We start from the raw sequence: 16,011 nt of genomic DNA, 5'->3' as shown, positions 1-16,011 counted from the left end.
GCGTAAAGAAAAGCTACCATCGAAGAAAATTGTAAAAAAAACTGAATTTGAGTTTGTCATAATCACTTGGGTAAGTTATATCTAATTGCTAAGATTCTAAGACTGGTATTGTTGATTACCTTTCCTTCATATTATATGTACAATCTGAGAGTAACGCTACTAATCATGATATACAAGCATTTATGTACAAAGACAAGAACATTTTAGGTATTCAGTGTAGCCACGCCAACAGACTAGTTTTGGCAGAATTCACTTTGATTGCATGAGAAGTGGATTGTAGTCGAGCCTTTCCTAATTCCTGTTCTGTTGTACCTGTTTTACGAGTCTCTTGTGTTACAGTTGACCCTTTTTTCAGCAATCAGATATCATAACAAAAATCCACCTTTATACTTGCTGTCATGGATATACGTTGGACTTTTATTTAGTTGTATTGTCATCAAGAATTTACTTAACCGGGTCAGTCAGCTATAGTCAGTGCTAGCCTGTATCATTAGGGACACAATTCTGTTAGTCTCAAGTAAAGACTTCCTGTAGTTCGTAAGGCAGTTTTTGAACTTCCTCAAAGATTTCATAAAATTTTATGTTTGTGCGTCATTGCTCGAAATTCTCGTTAGCCGACTTTCCTGGTGTAGTTTATGACTGACGTAAGCTAACCTGGTTCTTTCAGTTTTCCTTTGTTTGTTCCTTTTCTGAAGTTCCTACTTTTTCCGCTAAATTTCAGAGCAGTTTTTTTAGCTCAGATAATTTAAATAACTCGTCTTTATTTTACCCTCTCTCTCGGTCAAATGTTTAACTGGATATATCCAATTATATAATCATTTATTTCTAAGGAAGATCATATTAACATTATGTATTCACGTGCCTGAGTCTAGACTGAGTCACTTACCAGTGACAAACTGTCAGAAGTGAATGCATATTTTCCTTACCATATCTGTATTGTGAAACAAGTTACTCTTGAAGGAAATAGTGACAAAAATTAATCTGAGGTTTTCCTAATCGCTTATGTAAGTTTATATTCACCATTCTGATACCAAAAGTTGGAATAAAAAAGATGTAATCAGCGCCCAACGTGGGGCTCGAACCCACGACCCTGAGATTAAGAGTCTCATGCTCTACCGACTGAGCTAGTCGGGCGAGCTATAATAGTGATGTAACGATTTAAAAATGTACATGTCGTTTAGAACATTCTCCGCCTCACTTTCCACAGTCTCTGTTTCTCTCTACGCCACGCTTTTTCACTTAGCCTCTGGTAAAATTCTAATTGCAAAACTTTTATTTAGTTGTATTGTCACCAAGAATTTACTTAACCGGGTCAGTCAGCTATAGTCAGTGCTAACTTGTATCACTAAGGACACAATTCTGTTAGTCTCAAATAAAGACTTCTTGTAGTTCGTAAGGCAGTTTTTGAACTTCCTCAAAGATTTCATAAGATTTTGTCTTTGTGCGTCATTGCTCGAAATTCTCGTCAGCCGACTTTCCTGGTGTAGTTTATGACTGATGTAAGCTAACCTGGTTCTTTCAGTTTTCCTTTGTTTGTTCCTTTTCTGAAGTTCCTACTTTTTCCGCTAAATTTCAGAGCAGTTTTTTAGCTCAGATAATTTAAATAACTCGTCTTTATTTTACCCTCTCTCTCGGTCAAATGTTTAACTGGATATATCCAATTATATGATCTTTTATCTCTAAGGAAGATCATATTAACATTATGTATTCACGTGCCTGAGTCTAGACTGAGTCACTTATCAGTGACAAACTGTCAGAAGTGAATGCATATTTTCTTTTTTTCTTACCATATTTGTATTGTGAAACACGTTACTCTTGAAGAAAATAGTGACCAAAATTAATCGTGAGGTTGTCTTAATAGAATGTAAGTCGTTATATTCGGTTCTTACGATTCTAAACGTTTATGTTCAATCTTGTATTTCACTATAGAGCAGCTCGTTGTTTTGATAGTGTACGATAATGTCACTTACAAACTGACACTTGAATGATGCTTCGCACAGTCAAAACACCTTCGTACCCTGAATGCCCTCTGCATAACTTTCCATAAATGTCAACAAGATTAAACGACTGGAACCTTGTTTTCAGCCAATCTCTCAGCGCCTGAAAAAATTTAATGGGTCATCTCCGATTTGTTTGGTCTCAAATTCACTTCGATAAACCTGTTTCAACATTCTGTTACCAAAAGTTGGAATCAAAAATACGTAATCCAGCGCCCAACGTGGGGCTCGAATCCACGACCATGAGAGTAAGAGGTCTCATGCTCTACCGACTGAGATAGCCGGGCGCCGCCTCAATTGTGAAGCAACAATTGAAGAGTGTAATTGTCATCTGGAAACATTCTCTGCCTCACTTTCCACAGTCTCTGTTTCTCTCTACACCACGCTTTTTCACTCAACCTTTGGTAAAATTCTAATTGCAAAAACATGAATTAAACGCAATAACCACTAATATTGGTACTTTTGCCGTGGCATTGGCATTAGAAGTAATGCAAAAATCTGCCTCAGAGCTAAGAACCTGAAATGGTCCGTGAACTTATTTAGTAAATTCGGTAGGGCCTTCTCTAAAAATTCACTGATAAGGTTACCCTATAGCGTGAAACGATCTTAAGCGAGCTGTAGCCCAGATCGAGGGTACTTATTTAAAAAAAACAGAAATTTTCCATCCGCAGACAGGGTCTAATTAATTCCTACCAAGAAAAAAATGATGAAATTTCAGTTGAGGTGTCTGTCCCCGAAGGCATCAGTGAGTCATCACTATTTTTCGCTTTCTTTAATAGAATGAAGCAACTGGGAGTTCTGCTCCTTTGATTTTCCAGGGCGGAGTATCTTGTGTTGCTAATAGAATTTGATTCCTCACCGTAGTCTTTTAGTAACGACGTTTTGTTAAGTTACACGAGGAGTGGATCTTCCCTGAGTGCGGAAGTCGGTAAGGAACTTAAATCTCTCTATGGAACCCATGAATTCCCGGAATATGAAAAACATTCTGGGTTGATCCATATGGTATGAAGTACGTTGCGAAACGCATTGTTTCTTAAATGAGTTGTGTCAAGTTATGCAGTTATGCTTACCAATGGTCTGAACGCATAAATTGGCGGTGTAGGCGTCCGAGTTCTCCTTCAGGGTCCATGCGCGATAAAAAAAAATTACCATATACGATCATTATTAAAATACATCAATGCATTGCTTGACTTGACGCACTAAATAAAGCGACCTTTAGGCCTCGGAGCCTATGTCTTAAGTACTCTGTGACAAAATGAGAAATTGAAATTGAAAGAAGAATAGCTTTAATTTGGCTTTCAGATGGCCCTCCAATCGGAGCTGCAAATGCCAGAGAACGGGCATGTTCTCTTTCTAACCAGATAGGGGCGCAAGGCAAATACGCTTTTACTACCACCTTTCTATCCCGATTTGCCGGCCCAGTAGTAATAAAGAAAATAAAGGAAAATTTTGTATATCAGAGGCAGGTCTGATTTTTTATAAGATTAAACTTCCCCCCCCCCAGTTTTCAATGGGTTCATCCGTGCTGTTAAACGTAGCATCTCAGGCAATGTTATAAAGGTAATCACAGTTTCAAACGTTAAAAAACTACCCACATTTTTAATATTATTCCAGCTGTTGCAAACACCAAAAGGTCTACAAACGTAAGGGAATAGGTCGCACAACGAAGGCAGATAACTAATCTTAGTAACTGTCAGGTGCAAAATGGATCTTACTTCAGGAAAAAGTCCGGAAATGGAAAACACTCGTTTTGTTTGACGAAAAGGTTTAGAACTTATTATACATAATAAAATTAAGAGATCTTCTTGTCCCTTTAATCAAGAGTCTACACAATTTCTTTTTGGGCTCACGTTTAGAGCAGGAAAGGGCGGAAAAAGTAAAGAAAAACAGTCATTTGATTTTTCAAGCGAGGATTGTAATTCGCCCGGCTAGCTCAGTCGGTTTAGAGCATGAGACTCTTAATCTCAGGGTCGGGGGTTCGAGCCCCACGTTGGGCGTTGAGCTTAAGTGCTTTCGCAAAAATTATTTATTTTGCAGTGATCAGAAGGACAAATGTATAGACTTATTGTTTTGAAACACAGCGTTAAAATTTTATCATTTCTGACGGAGAACAAATAAATAAATACTGCGTTCGAAGTCAGTATTCAAAGCACAGGTGCCCAGGCGAATGGCTAATAGGGGTATGCGTCGCCATGGGAAACACTGGACGATCTGCAATAATGGTAAAAAGTGGACCTAAATTTTTTTTTTCCATTCCAGCGCCATGAGCTTAACACAGGTCAGAGACGTCTCGGTTGAGGACATATGCAAAAGAACAAAGCCAAGAAAACATTACGTAAGCTTTTTTCAAAGGGCCATAAAACCAACTGGGAAGGAGGTTGTAATGAAACGACTTGAATCGGAAGAATTCTTGGAATTTCATTTTAATCAGTATTTTGGACAGGTGACTAATCAAAAAAAGATCCCAGAAAACCAGTTTATCGCCAGGATTAACCTAAAACAAAATAAAACATGAAGATGTAGTGGATCTGACGAGGGATACACTATGGACCCCTAGAGACCTTCAAATGACCCTAAGCGAAGGAAGCCTGACAAAGGAGCCCTGACAAATGTCTTCAGTCAGCTTGCTGATATTCACTGATTTGAAATAATACAGGATGATCAATTGAACTTAATTTCTCCATTCGTCGATAGGTTATACTTCATTCAAGTTCATTGGCATGACGGACCCATCACTCCAGTCTACAGAAGCTACAGCACCCTCATTGAACTGCAGGTACTCATACTACTGAATCTGTCCGACGGGAGAAAAAAATCGGAAATTATCAAAATTAAAAACCACGGTGCTTGAGTTTTTGTTGGGAGCTCTTCAGTTGACGTAATCATTTGTGTGGATGTCAACGCATGCGCACACGGTGGCTAAATGAATCGATAGGAAGTTAGTACAACATCATTTGAATGCAATCGAACATTATTCACGGTCAGGTACAAAAAAATTGATATAAAATCTTAAACAAAGAAATCATTCTGGCCTCCCAACTATTGCATTTTATCGCCGAGATTTCATCAACTATGATCAAAAAAAAATTCTTACAGCAAAATTGGTGCCCCTTTGAGGGGAGTTTCCTGTCAGTTGAACAGCCAATGAGAACACAGGAGAGCTTATGTAGTGTGGTTATTCGCAGGAAAGGTTACTAAATAGAAGACTTCATCTTGAACCAGAACGACCCAGCTTCTAGAAACACTGCTCAAAGGTAACTTAAAACCTACCCAAGAAGTTTTAAAAATGTTTGGTCCACATGCCAATTTCTAGTAAGCATAAGTTTATGTTCGATATCTCTTATGGTCTCCACACTTTTCTCCACAGGAAAGTCATTTTCTGGAAGGTTTACTATCAAAAAACGCGCCAAAGCACTAAAAAGAATGCCTTCTGTCGAAGAATTACTCAAAGTAAGTTACAGAAAGTAAAAATGCAGCCATGTCATGTTGACACAACGAAGCTCATTTTTGTAGTCATAGCAGTGATACTTTTTTAAAGTTTGCCGCTGACACAATACTACAAAAGGGGGTATAACAATTTTCCAAAGAAACTGTGGTGCTTCATGGGGGGGGGGGGGTTATTATAGAATAATGTGGTATAATGGCCACCGTAGAGAGTTTATCAGGCTGGCGTCTCAAGCGTGAGCCCTTTGTTAGAGCGAAGGAAGTATTAAATGAAAATTGCCAACGAAACTAATTTCTAACTTTTTACTCCATTTTTAAATTTTTTTGGATAAAGCTAATTGGCCATTCACCTTAAATTCGAATAACAGATTTGTTTTCTCCCTTTTACAGTCTATAGTTCATCAACCTCCGCATATTTCTGGATCAGATCCTGTAATAAACTTTTTCACCCTCTTCCCGAAGATCTTATCGAGTTAGACCATGATCAAGCAGAGTAAGTGAACAAGTGTAGTACACTTGTGTCTCTTTATGTTTTTATGAGGGAATCCGTCCCGATGATATTAAGTGGGGTTGAAACTTTTGTCCACAGTTTGCACCTAGGCGCGCATTCCGTGGCCTCAAAAAACAACATTATCATATCATCAGAGCAAATGGGTGACTCTGGTTTATTCTAACATTATTTTAGTTCACACAACAGCACTCCGCTGCAAGGAAAATGTTCAATGAAATATTCCTGTCTTTTATTTTTCTTTAGAAAAAATCGAAATATGGATAGACGCGCATCAAAAGGAAAATGTAAGCCAACATTACAATCCTACAGTATCCAACATGAACTCTTGTATCCTGGGGTTAAAAATATTCTTCATAAATTTCAATTAATTAAGCTTCACTTTGCAAGTTACGTTGTTGTTGTTGGTGTTGTTGTTGTTGTTGTACGCACATACTCTTTTAATAAACAGTAAAAATCTTCTTTCAAAATTCCTGTTCACAGGCACCTGTGTCTCGGCTAGTTGGCTCAGTCGGTAGAGCATAAAACTATTAATCTCGGGGTCGTGGGTTCGATACCCACGTTGAGAGTTCATTGGAAGTGATTATGCAAACACAATTTTGTGCAAATCTAGCTTTTTGCTGTTGTTGATGGTTTTTTCAGGTCAGTTCATAAATTGGGTGATGGATAACCGCATAAATAATGAGAAGTTGATTTTTTTATAAGCAATTTAACTATTTCCTGTATCAGACCTTCAGCACATATCGGAGCCATTCCTGCTGGAGCAGTACGTGGCAATCGCAGATTACACAAGTAGAGAAGTAAATGACATAAATCTCACAGAAGGGAACGTTGTGGAAGTTATCCAGAAAAATGAACACGGTGAGTGATGTGATGCCCAGCTTGTTAAAGGCGTGGCAGCCTCGTGAGCTCATTCTCTATGGACAATAATTTATGATAAACTTAATTTTCTCGGCTTGATGGGTTATTGTTATTAACATTTTTTGTATAAGTATCGGTATCCCTACGCGCGCAGCAAGCTCCGCCATGATTTTTTGGTAGGACACCGAAATCCAAAGAGTGACGTAACGTAACCTTACTGCGTACGCCGCCATTTTAAATCTTGCTTAGCAACCTGACCGATTACATTTGCTTTGACACAACTAAATTCCCTTTTTCCATCACGATGTAATGACTTCTTTCCACGATAACCAGAGCGGCAGCTTTTTGTAAATTGCAAACTATTGAAGTTTACTTTATCATAGCGTGATTTTCATCTTCGTTTCACTGCATCAGGATTAGGTTACTTTCACTACGCAATTAGCTTCAGATCTTGAGCTGATTACATTTCAATAAATTGTGTCTTTCAACTTTCTCTGAAATATTTTTTGTTTACGCTTCTCATTGAAGGTTGGTGGTTTGTGGACCTGACAGTGAGGTGGGCTGGGTACCAGCATCTTACCTTGAACCCCGGGACGGCAGCATGGATGATCAGGTGTTGGAGACTTTTGAGGAAGGAGAGGGTAAGGTACTCTGCTACGTGCGATCCAGTCACCTCTTTAATGTATGTATGAAGTACACTGCCGCTCCCCAATAGCCAGCTTATTGACCTTTTTTCCCATGAACCCTCCCTTCGGTCGAGAATTCACACATTTCTGTTGAATTGGTCACTTTCTGTGTAAACAAGCCGGTGAATTATAAACTTGGGTGACGGCAAATATAGGCTCCCATTCCCCTAAATGCGGCCAATGTACGGTCTCATTACCCCCCCCCCTCCCCCGCTTATGATGCCAATTTGACATGCCTAAATTTGTTCCGATCAGATAAGGGTTGTTTGCGGGCTCATTGTTCACTTTCAGATTGTTCTAAGGATTTATTTTGTACGAAATTGTTACAAAAATAAAAATTGAAAAAAAACTGCCGTGCTCTGATTTCGTCTTTCTTGACACACAGAGGAAACATACATTTCCATGGCTGCCTATGAGCCTCAACTTGACGACGAGGTTGGGTTTGAAATGGGAAAAGTCGTCAAGGTCATTCAGAAAAATCTGGACGGATGGTGGTTTGTCAAGTAAGTTGTGATAGTTTTAGAGGAACCAAACTTAAATGATTATTGCTTGGATTTAAGTCTAACAACTGGAAACTTCGAAAGTATATTGACTGATATCTACCAGCAACATAATTCGCAACAAGATTACTTTACTCACGACAGGTTTGAAGAGAAAGAAGGCTGGGCACCATCAATGTATCTGAGAGAGGTGGCCTCGTCCCAGTACAACGCAAGACAGAAAGGAAAACATGCTGCAGTCAGAGCTATGCTCAGAGATACACGTTTGAATAGCATTTCTGTCCTTGCTGGTAAGAAAAATAGAATTCCCACACGAGTAGATTCACTTAAGTCACAATTCTCTGGTCCATCTGTCGGGCTGTCCATCCCCATATACTTCTTTTAAACTCTTTTGTCCCCATCTGGCTGTTTACAAAATCTTTTTGTTTCCTTTCCTCCAGGAAGAAGACAAACATGGGACCCACCAGCCAGGAAAAAGAGTGTGGTACGAATTTTTTTTGACACCTTTTAAAGAATATGAAATGACCATCTTTATTAATTTTGTTTCTTCTTAAAATCTTTATTTCACCCGAAGAGGAGGAACGAAAACCAAGCCGTCTCCAGCTCTGCTAGAAAAGAGAACAGTTTCACCACAAAGCCTGTCGGATCCTACGTAAATCTGGAGTTTCATCAAGTCACGAAGAAGCCTCAAGGAAGACGGAATCCGCGGCAGAAACAAGACCCCAATGAAGTAAGAGCAGGATGCAGATTAAACGGAGAATCAAAGAGCATCCTTAAGGTCAACTCTGAAAATTCAGTTAACGATGTGCAGATTAATGGCTTATTGAAGCCCAGGCCTTTATCAATGGTGGAAGAAGAGGATCTGGAAACTGTTTCCCGCGGGACGAGTCCCATCCCGAGCCCGTTGCTAGCTCAGAGTTCCAACAACTCAAATACCCCACCTCCCTCTTCCGACGAACGTTATCACTTCCGCCCGATTAAACTCCCGGAGGAGGAAACAAAAGAGGATTTGGAGTTTCCGGTGAGGACGAGGAAAACCGTACACGGATCTAGCCCTGAAAACCCTGTCATCGATTCCCATAGTGATGAAAACCAACAACCTGATGTGCAAGACGAAGACGAGGAAGAAGGCGAAGAATATACCGAAAATATGCCGGAGCTGGTGAATAACAGATTCTTAGCCATGGGATCCTACGAAAAAGAGGGCGAACAGGAAGTAAATCTGCAAGAGAATGCTGAGGTTGAACTTCTAGAAGAATCGGAGGGGGGCTGGTGGCTAGTGCGCACTTCAAGTCATTCTGTAGGTTGGGCACCGTCAAATTTCCTAGAGAAAGTTCAAAGTTTAAAAACTGGTCGGGTGGAAACTGTTACCGAGTCACATGTTGAAAATGTAATTGAGTTGATACCAATACGTCCGCCCCAAATCCACCCAAAGTCCTCAAGATGGCGCAAGATATTTGTGTAGAAGAGAGATTTTGGAAATATCTCCAAAAGGGTAAAGAACAGGACACCTGTCTAATTGACGCAGAAGACTTAGATATCGAGGGTATCAAGGCACCTCTTGAGGCAAAAGAAGACGATAACGAGGTTTTTACTTGCACATTTGATGACTACGAATGTAATCCTGAGAGTGGGGTTTGTCTGAGAAAAAGCCAAGAACCCAGCGAGGTCAAGTTCGCGCCTACGAATGACGTCCCTTCTGATCAGGAACATCTTCAAGCGTCCTGGAATAGACCCGGTAGTATGGAAAGATCAGAGAGTGTTCCTAGTCTGGCTGAGTGTGAAGACTTTGATGATTTACCCTCCGATTAAATGATCAAGTTAACAACAAACGAATCACCTGCACAAGCAGTGATGAAAACTGCTGAGCCTCATACGTTTGAAGTGAAAATATTACAAGATAGTTAGGTCAGACATCGCGAAATAGACTCTCGCTACTTCCGTGCAAAGAGTCATCATTTCCTTTTCTCGTAGAGTGTATTTCTTCCCTTTTAAATCAGAAATAATTAAGGATGATGAAGAAATTTTGTATGTTGTGAACTCCGGTTACACTCCTCTGGCTTTTTCTACTTCGCTGTGGGTCACAAAAAGGCTCAATGGTAGTGACCGAGTTTGCTTAACCCTTTGACTCCCAAGAACTGGTTTTTAATTCACCCTTCTAGCTGCTATACATTTCCTTGTAACCTAGTTAGGAGAATTTGGTGTTAGATCAAGATAACGACTTCTACCTGATAAGTTTGAGTATTCTCGTTACCTGTTTGCTGGATAATCTATGGATACTGTAGGGAAAAATCACATGTTCATTACTCTGGGAGTTTAAGGGTCTATTGAGGTGTGTCCGCTGAATAAAGGTTCCTTTTATAATGGTGAGAGGACAAAATAGAAACCTCAGTCGGTGTCCGCTTAACACAGAGTTTCCACTTAATATGTGGCTCGCTAAATGCAGGTCCAACACGATCAGCGTCGATAAGTATATCTTTATTTATGGACCCTCCAATGTTAAAACTTCAATGAGCCTCCAATATATGAGTTTCTCAATTCAATACCTTGCCAGAAAAAAAAAAAAATATATATATATATATATATAACATGTTGATCAGTTCCATCTGATCTCATACCCAGATCTTACCATGTAACTGCATTGTAGGATCCGCTGGCCGTGGAAGATCTGGGTAAGAGACTAATTTCTACCTTATTAGTATTTCAATTCTCAGTTCACATAAATTTCTCATAACTAAATTTTTTACCGTCGGTATGATGAAGGGAAAAATTTGTTTGCTGAATTTCCTTAGAGTATGTATGAAGAAGTACGGCGCTAAAAGCAGGATTCTATTGCGTTCTGTGGTCGATAAATTGACAACAGCGGTATCCGCCATAGAAATCAAAGAAAGTATAGGAACGATTTTTTTCCCCAGTCTTTAGACAAAAAGGGTGATTTTTCTGAACAAAAGTTTGACTTTGTGTTCGCCTGTAGAAAAGTGAACTTGAAAAGGGCTGAAACCAAAGGAAATTATTCCTTTTTTGAGTGAAACCCGCTATACATATTAACCTAAACACCATAATAGATGAATCATATACAAAACCACGATAATAACTGGCCAAAGTTTAAGCTGCTTCATAAAAAAACAACATAGTACTGATTCCTTCTTCAGTTAAGATCTCGTTTGGCTGGCTTCTTCTAACACCATGCCGTCTGCGAGAGAGTACTCTTGGTCGATTTGAATCTTGTGCACATATTCGGCGAGGAAATACCCGACCAAGCTCAGGGTTAAAACTACCAAGAGGATGATTAACTTGCTAATGATACACAGGTAGTTGGCGTATGCAAAAGCAATCACGAAGCCAAGTGATTCCCACAGACGGTAGTTAGAAAACGCTGGCTCCTGGTTGTCATGAAAGAACACGCCGTACATGGCTGTATTGAGAAAAATGACATTCAAAGTGATCAAACTTGGACCTTAACTGAGACATAACATGCCAATACTTTAGAGGATTCTGTTGTTGTTGTAGTGAAAAAAAAATAACTCAGCCTGGTTAAGCTATTTTTCCCAGTGTAATAACAGAGATAAAACAGGGGATCAAATAGAATTGGAAACATTGTGATTGAACCTGAAAAACAAAGGATCGAGTTCATGATTCTTTTTCATGTCGAGTATTAATGAAACAAATTTGAATAAACTGACCACAAAGATCAAATAAAGTAAATAACAGCAGACTCAATATATCAATTCATCAGTAGGTAAGTTGAGCAAGCCAGTCGGTGCGTCGGTAAGTCCAAAAGTCGTCCGTTAGCCCATTAGTCCCTCTGTCAGACCGACATTCTTTCCGACAGTTGGTCAGTTAGACTGTCAGTTGACCTCTTAGTCCGTCCGTCCTGCCGCCCGTTAGTCTATCGTTCCGTATATTACTCAATGATTTCCTTTAAGCTTTCAATCCATCTAACGAAAAACCAAACTTAGCCAGCCTCATTACGATCACGTTTGGTGTCCCTATGATGACTTACCATTAATCTGGGTTTGCCAAACTGCGTCACAGTATCCCAATAGAGCAGCAATGACATAAAACACCCACACCATATGATAGTCGGGCTTCCAGATCAGCATAACTATAATGGTAGCATAGTGTATTACCGCACCACTGATGAAAATTGGAATTCTCCCAGTGTACTTAGTAAGACGGCCCAGAGTCAGCGAGAAAAACGCGTCGGTGGCACCAAAGCAGATCATAACAAAACCAACACGATGGATTCCGAGCGAACAAGTGACGAATGCCTGTGTAATATATCAGTAATAAAGGCGCTAAGGAACCGGTTGTTATACATCGCCTAAGGGGGGGGGGGGGGGAAAGGAGATTTTGGCTGTATCAAAATGATATTTAACTGATCCCCTCCAGAGGCTCTGTAGTAGTCTAATGATCCCCCTCATCGACAATCAATGTTCAATAGTCCCCCCTTTAAACTCTGTGCGACGACTTCCCCCCCCCCATCTACTCAACGATAACTATTTTCTAAAAACAGTAAGCATGGAAATTAATGCAGTTTAGGATCCAAAAGGAAACCCGTTAGAGATATTGTATTGACCTGATTTTGACAGATGAGAACAAATTTTACCTGTGTAAAATCTCCAAACGTGAAGGCCTGTTCTAGCCCGCTGAACATGGTCAGCGGTAACACCAGAAGCATGCGCCAGTCCTTCAAGTGTTTCACAGTGGCAACCAATAGATTAAGGCCAGATTCCTGCTTCTTTCGCCGGTCCAGGCTTCCGGTAAGCCGATCGAGAAGTACGATCACCAGCACGACAGCTAATACTCCTGTACCAACATAAATACTAAGAAGTCTGATAACAAGCTTGTGATCGTACTCGTCTGTTTTATTTCCGGTCGCTGGCAATGGCTTGCAGAAGTTCACGCCACAGACGTCTCGGGCGTTTTCACGGAAGGTGTCCCCCATTCCCTGCTGAAGGACAAGCGAAGAGATGAGGTTCCCGATAATTTGGCCGCTCTGAAAGATCAGGAAAAATATTCCAAAATAGCGCGTCACGACCGCGTCCTGGGTTTCATGGTTGAGCTCAGCGTAACGGATTCCTGTGGTGGTCAAGTAAGCGCATTTTGAAGACCAAAGAGGTGCTGCACACATTCCTTTAAAAAGAGAATTGAAACGTTTGTTAACGGTAAAAGATAGATGCTAAATTTGCAGCGTGTTGATTCACGACATAGGACTATATATTATTTAACGTCCCGATCAGCGATACATTCAACTCGACATAAAGAAGCTTTCAAAACTACGGTCAGTCCATGTTGGTCCTTGTAAACTGAGTCAAAAATCAAGATTGCAAAAGAACAATCCATTTACCGATTATAAAAGAGGCAGGAATCAAAGTCCACCATCGCGCGTAATAGTTAGCCACTGTATACAGCACGTAACCTGTCATTGAGAACACCAACGTCCACTTACAGCCGAGTCTTCCAATCGCGAAGGGAGGGACTAAAATACAGGACAGTATCAAGGCGGCGTATATGACGCATAGCGACCAGAAACCCAGTCCTTCAACCTTGTTCAAACTGCTCTGCAAATTCTGAAGTGACTGAAAGGCGGTAAAGAGGAACAAAAACCCGAGACTGATGATGTAAACATTCTTGGTGATCTTTCGTTTCTCTCTCTTTCGTTGCTCAGGCGTCAGATGCTCTTCATTGTGGTTGGCTGCGATTAAATCAGTCTCTTTCTCCATTGTCTCGCTCCCTAGTAATATGCGACAAAACAGAATGAATGAAGTAAATGATTTGAGCCCACAGGCAACAGCCGTTCGTGCTGTGTTAACGTCCAGGTAAGGACATCATTTTGGTGTAAGAATAATGAGAAAACAGAAGAAAAGGAAAGAAAAGAAGGAAAGAAAAGACAAGAATTGAGGAGAAAAGAAAAGGGAAGGAAAATGAGAGTTGACCGATGAAGATTGAGTTCTGAAAAAACCTTGCTGTGCGTTCACCTACTCAAACGTTTTCGACGTAAAGCAAAGATTTGAAAATTACGCATAAACAATTTGGAGTCAAACTTAGATTTTGATCAGTTACTTAGAAAATGAATTCACTCAGCGATCAAAATTCTGCTTGTCAGACAATGTGTCTAAAATAGTGCATACACTGGCTCACAATAATTACTTACGGACACGTAGACACACCACTCATAATAGTGCAACTGATACGCAAACTCCCCCAGGATAAGTGCTTTGGTTTATTTTTATAAGTTTATTACTACCAATGTTACTCTACTAGTAATCAGCGTAACTACTGATCAATTTGAAGCTATCCGCCTCCTCGGTTTGATGGATTGTATCTTTGCATAATGATAAAAGCTGATTGGTAACAATTGCGCAACAGACACTGAGCACCTGATTTTCTTCCTTATCTCTGCTATAAGCTCACCGCGCTTGAAATTCGAACCAATTGTGCGACAAAGATCGACGGAAAGAATGCTTTTGTGTAAAATAACAATAAAACTTTCCAAGTACGAATGCAAAACAGGGAATCTTGCTGAGTGGATATTATTTAGGCTGTGTAAACCTTCTGAATGTTACAAAGGCTAGCGACAGTGGCTAAAATGTGAAACTCAAATCGGAAAGTCTCATGTTCGACAAAGTTGAAGCTAAAGCATCCTACACAGCCGGACAGATTGATGAACTTTTCTCGGGAAAACAGTTTTAATGGATTTATCTATCGGTAAATCAACCATTGATATTAGCAGAGTGAAATATTAACCTCAACTCGCTAACAAAATACGAGCGATGATCGGGCGACGAAGAGCAATTGTTTATTTTTTTTGCCTCATTACTATATCGTGCCCACAATTCGCTGTTCCGTGTTCGAGCGTAGGCTAGCTCGCAGCGAAGATCCCCTTAATGGCTCACACGCAATAAAATAGTATGAACGAACGTCACGAGATCCCAACTGCAGTGTTTGTTATCAGTCTGAGCTGACCATATTAGCCATTTTGCAGACGGTTTGCAGAGTCCGCTTAGCGAAGATTGAGGTTCGATTTAATAAAAAACCTAAACTGAAGCTTACTGTAAATTTGACTTCTGTTTAAAGACTAATTAATTTTTTTTTTTAATTCTAAAAGAATTTTGCAAATTCAAAAAAGCTTCAAAATTCACCTGAAATAAATCAAAGCCATTTGACTCTTGTAATATCGAGTTCCATGAATGTGGATCGCCACGCGCGGCTGAGTTATTCCCAGAGGTTTCCTATGCGGGATCTCTTGTTTCCTTACTCATAGAGTAGGTAAATCAAGCGAAGATTCAGCGGAAAAAGAGACTACACTATTCACAATCCCAAAAAATTATTAGATACAAAGCTATCCACAATCCAAGGTCACGATATTGAAGCGATCTGCATGGTACGATGGTTATGCGGTTTGTTCTGCTTGTTTACACCCTTGCCCGAACGGAATTACAAAAAACATTTGTAGTTCACGTACCCGTTACAGGAGAAGAAAACGACTCCAAGCTACAGCTGCACAAAAACTCACAAATCGGTTTCCTTCCGCTGATCCAACGACCCTTGCCTTTCAAATAGGACACGGCTCCAGGCCCAGAAATATGAGCCTCTCCGACAAACAAACAAAGGCTGTGATTGAAGGGTGAAGAGGCGACTGTCAACCGAATTTATAAACTAACTGCGATACTTACGAGCGCTCTCATCGGTCGATGGATGTGCCTAGATGCGGATATGTGAACACGGTTTCTGTCGTTCCAGATTCGCTTGTATATTCGTAAAACATCTCACAGATGCAATAGCAAGAGAGCGTCTTGCGTCTGGGTTAGCTGTTGTACATTCTCCTAACCTCCGTGTGCTCAGAACGGATTAGGTTACATATAGACTGATTACGTCCCTAACTGATCAGTTCGAGAACACCCGTTCTATTTCCTTGCTGCAAATTACCTATTACCTTGCAGCAAAATGGAGGCAATTTTGGACCGCCTTCTCTTGGCCATGAGCTTCCCTATACGCCTCTTTTTAAATTT

General features: G+C 40.2%; 2 protein-coding genes and 3 non-coding genes across 6 annotated transcripts in view; 3 read left to right on the top strand and 2 right to left on the bottom strand.

The window, feature by feature from the left end:
* Positions 1-10,336, top strand: part of LOC131782558 (SH3 and PX domain-containing protein 2A) — an 11,522-nt gene extending 1,186 nt beyond the window's left edge. Inside the window, 15 exon segments of the mRNA XM_066162294.1 lie at positions 4,257-4,335; positions 4,696-4,773; positions 5,183-5,234; positions 5,311-5,447; positions 5,832-5,874; positions 5,877-5,934; positions 6,196-6,236; positions 6,679-6,810; positions 7,339-7,353; positions 7,356-7,451; positions 7,882-7,999; positions 8,141-8,286; positions 8,437-8,480; positions 8,571-9,419; positions 9,422-10,336. Of these exon segments, the coding sequence (XP_066018391.1) occupies positions 4,261-4,335; positions 4,696-4,773; positions 5,183-5,234; positions 5,311-5,447; positions 5,832-5,874; positions 5,877-5,934; positions 6,196-6,236; positions 6,679-6,810; positions 7,339-7,353; positions 7,356-7,451; positions 7,882-7,999; positions 8,141-8,286; positions 8,437-8,480; positions 8,571-9,419; positions 9,422-9,808 (2,271 nt within the window). The 5' untranslated portion in view covers positions 4,257-4,260 and the 3' untranslated portion in view covers positions 9,809-10,336.
* Trnak-cuu (transfer RNA lysine (anticodon CUU)) lies at positions 1,062-1,134 on the bottom strand. The gene has a single exon. It is a non-coding gene; the product is annotated as a tRNA-Lys (tRNA).
* Trnak-cuu (transfer RNA lysine (anticodon CUU)) lies at positions 3,920-3,994 on the top strand. The gene has a single exon. It is a non-coding gene; the product is annotated as a tRNA-Lys (tRNA).
* On the top strand, positions 6,442-6,518 carry Trnan-auu (transfer RNA asparagine (anticodon AUU)). Its single transcript has one exon. It is a non-coding gene; the product is annotated as a tRNA-Asn (tRNA).
* A 9-nt stretch (positions 10,337-10,345) lies between the features above and the next one.
* On the bottom strand, positions 10,346-15,579 carry LOC131782560 (protein unc-93 homolog A). 2 transcript variants are annotated; one of them, XM_059099305.2, is made up of 5 exons: positions 15,465-15,579; positions 13,347-13,733; positions 12,606-13,132; positions 12,000-12,267; positions 10,346-11,411 (listed from the first exon to the last, which is right to left on the bottom strand). In XM_059099305.2, exons 2-5 carry the CDS (start codon positions 13,720-13,722, stop codon positions 11,149-11,151), a joined length of 1,434 nt encoding a protein of 477 aa, XP_058955288.1. In that variant the 5' UTR covers positions 13,723-13,733; positions 15,465-15,579; the 3' UTR covers positions 10,346-11,148. The 2 variants fall into 2 exon arrangements, with proteins under 2 accessions (XP_058955288.1, XP_066018569.1); XM_066162472.1 differs by lacking the exon at positions 15,465-15,579 and adding an exon at positions 15,142-15,348.
* Between the last annotated feature and the right edge of the window lie 432 nt (positions 15,580-16,011).

This window comes from Pocillopora verrucosa, chromosome 2, assembly GCF_036669915.1.
Source record: "Pocillopora verrucosa isolate sample1 chromosome 2, ASM3666991v2, whole genome shotgun sequence".
In the NCBI taxonomy this organism is placed as follows: Eukaryota; Metazoa; Cnidaria; class Anthozoa; order Scleractinia; family Pocilloporidae; genus Pocillopora; species Pocillopora verrucosa.
Note: the sequence above shows the minus strand (reverse complement) of the source record. Positions and strands in the feature narration are given on the sequence as shown.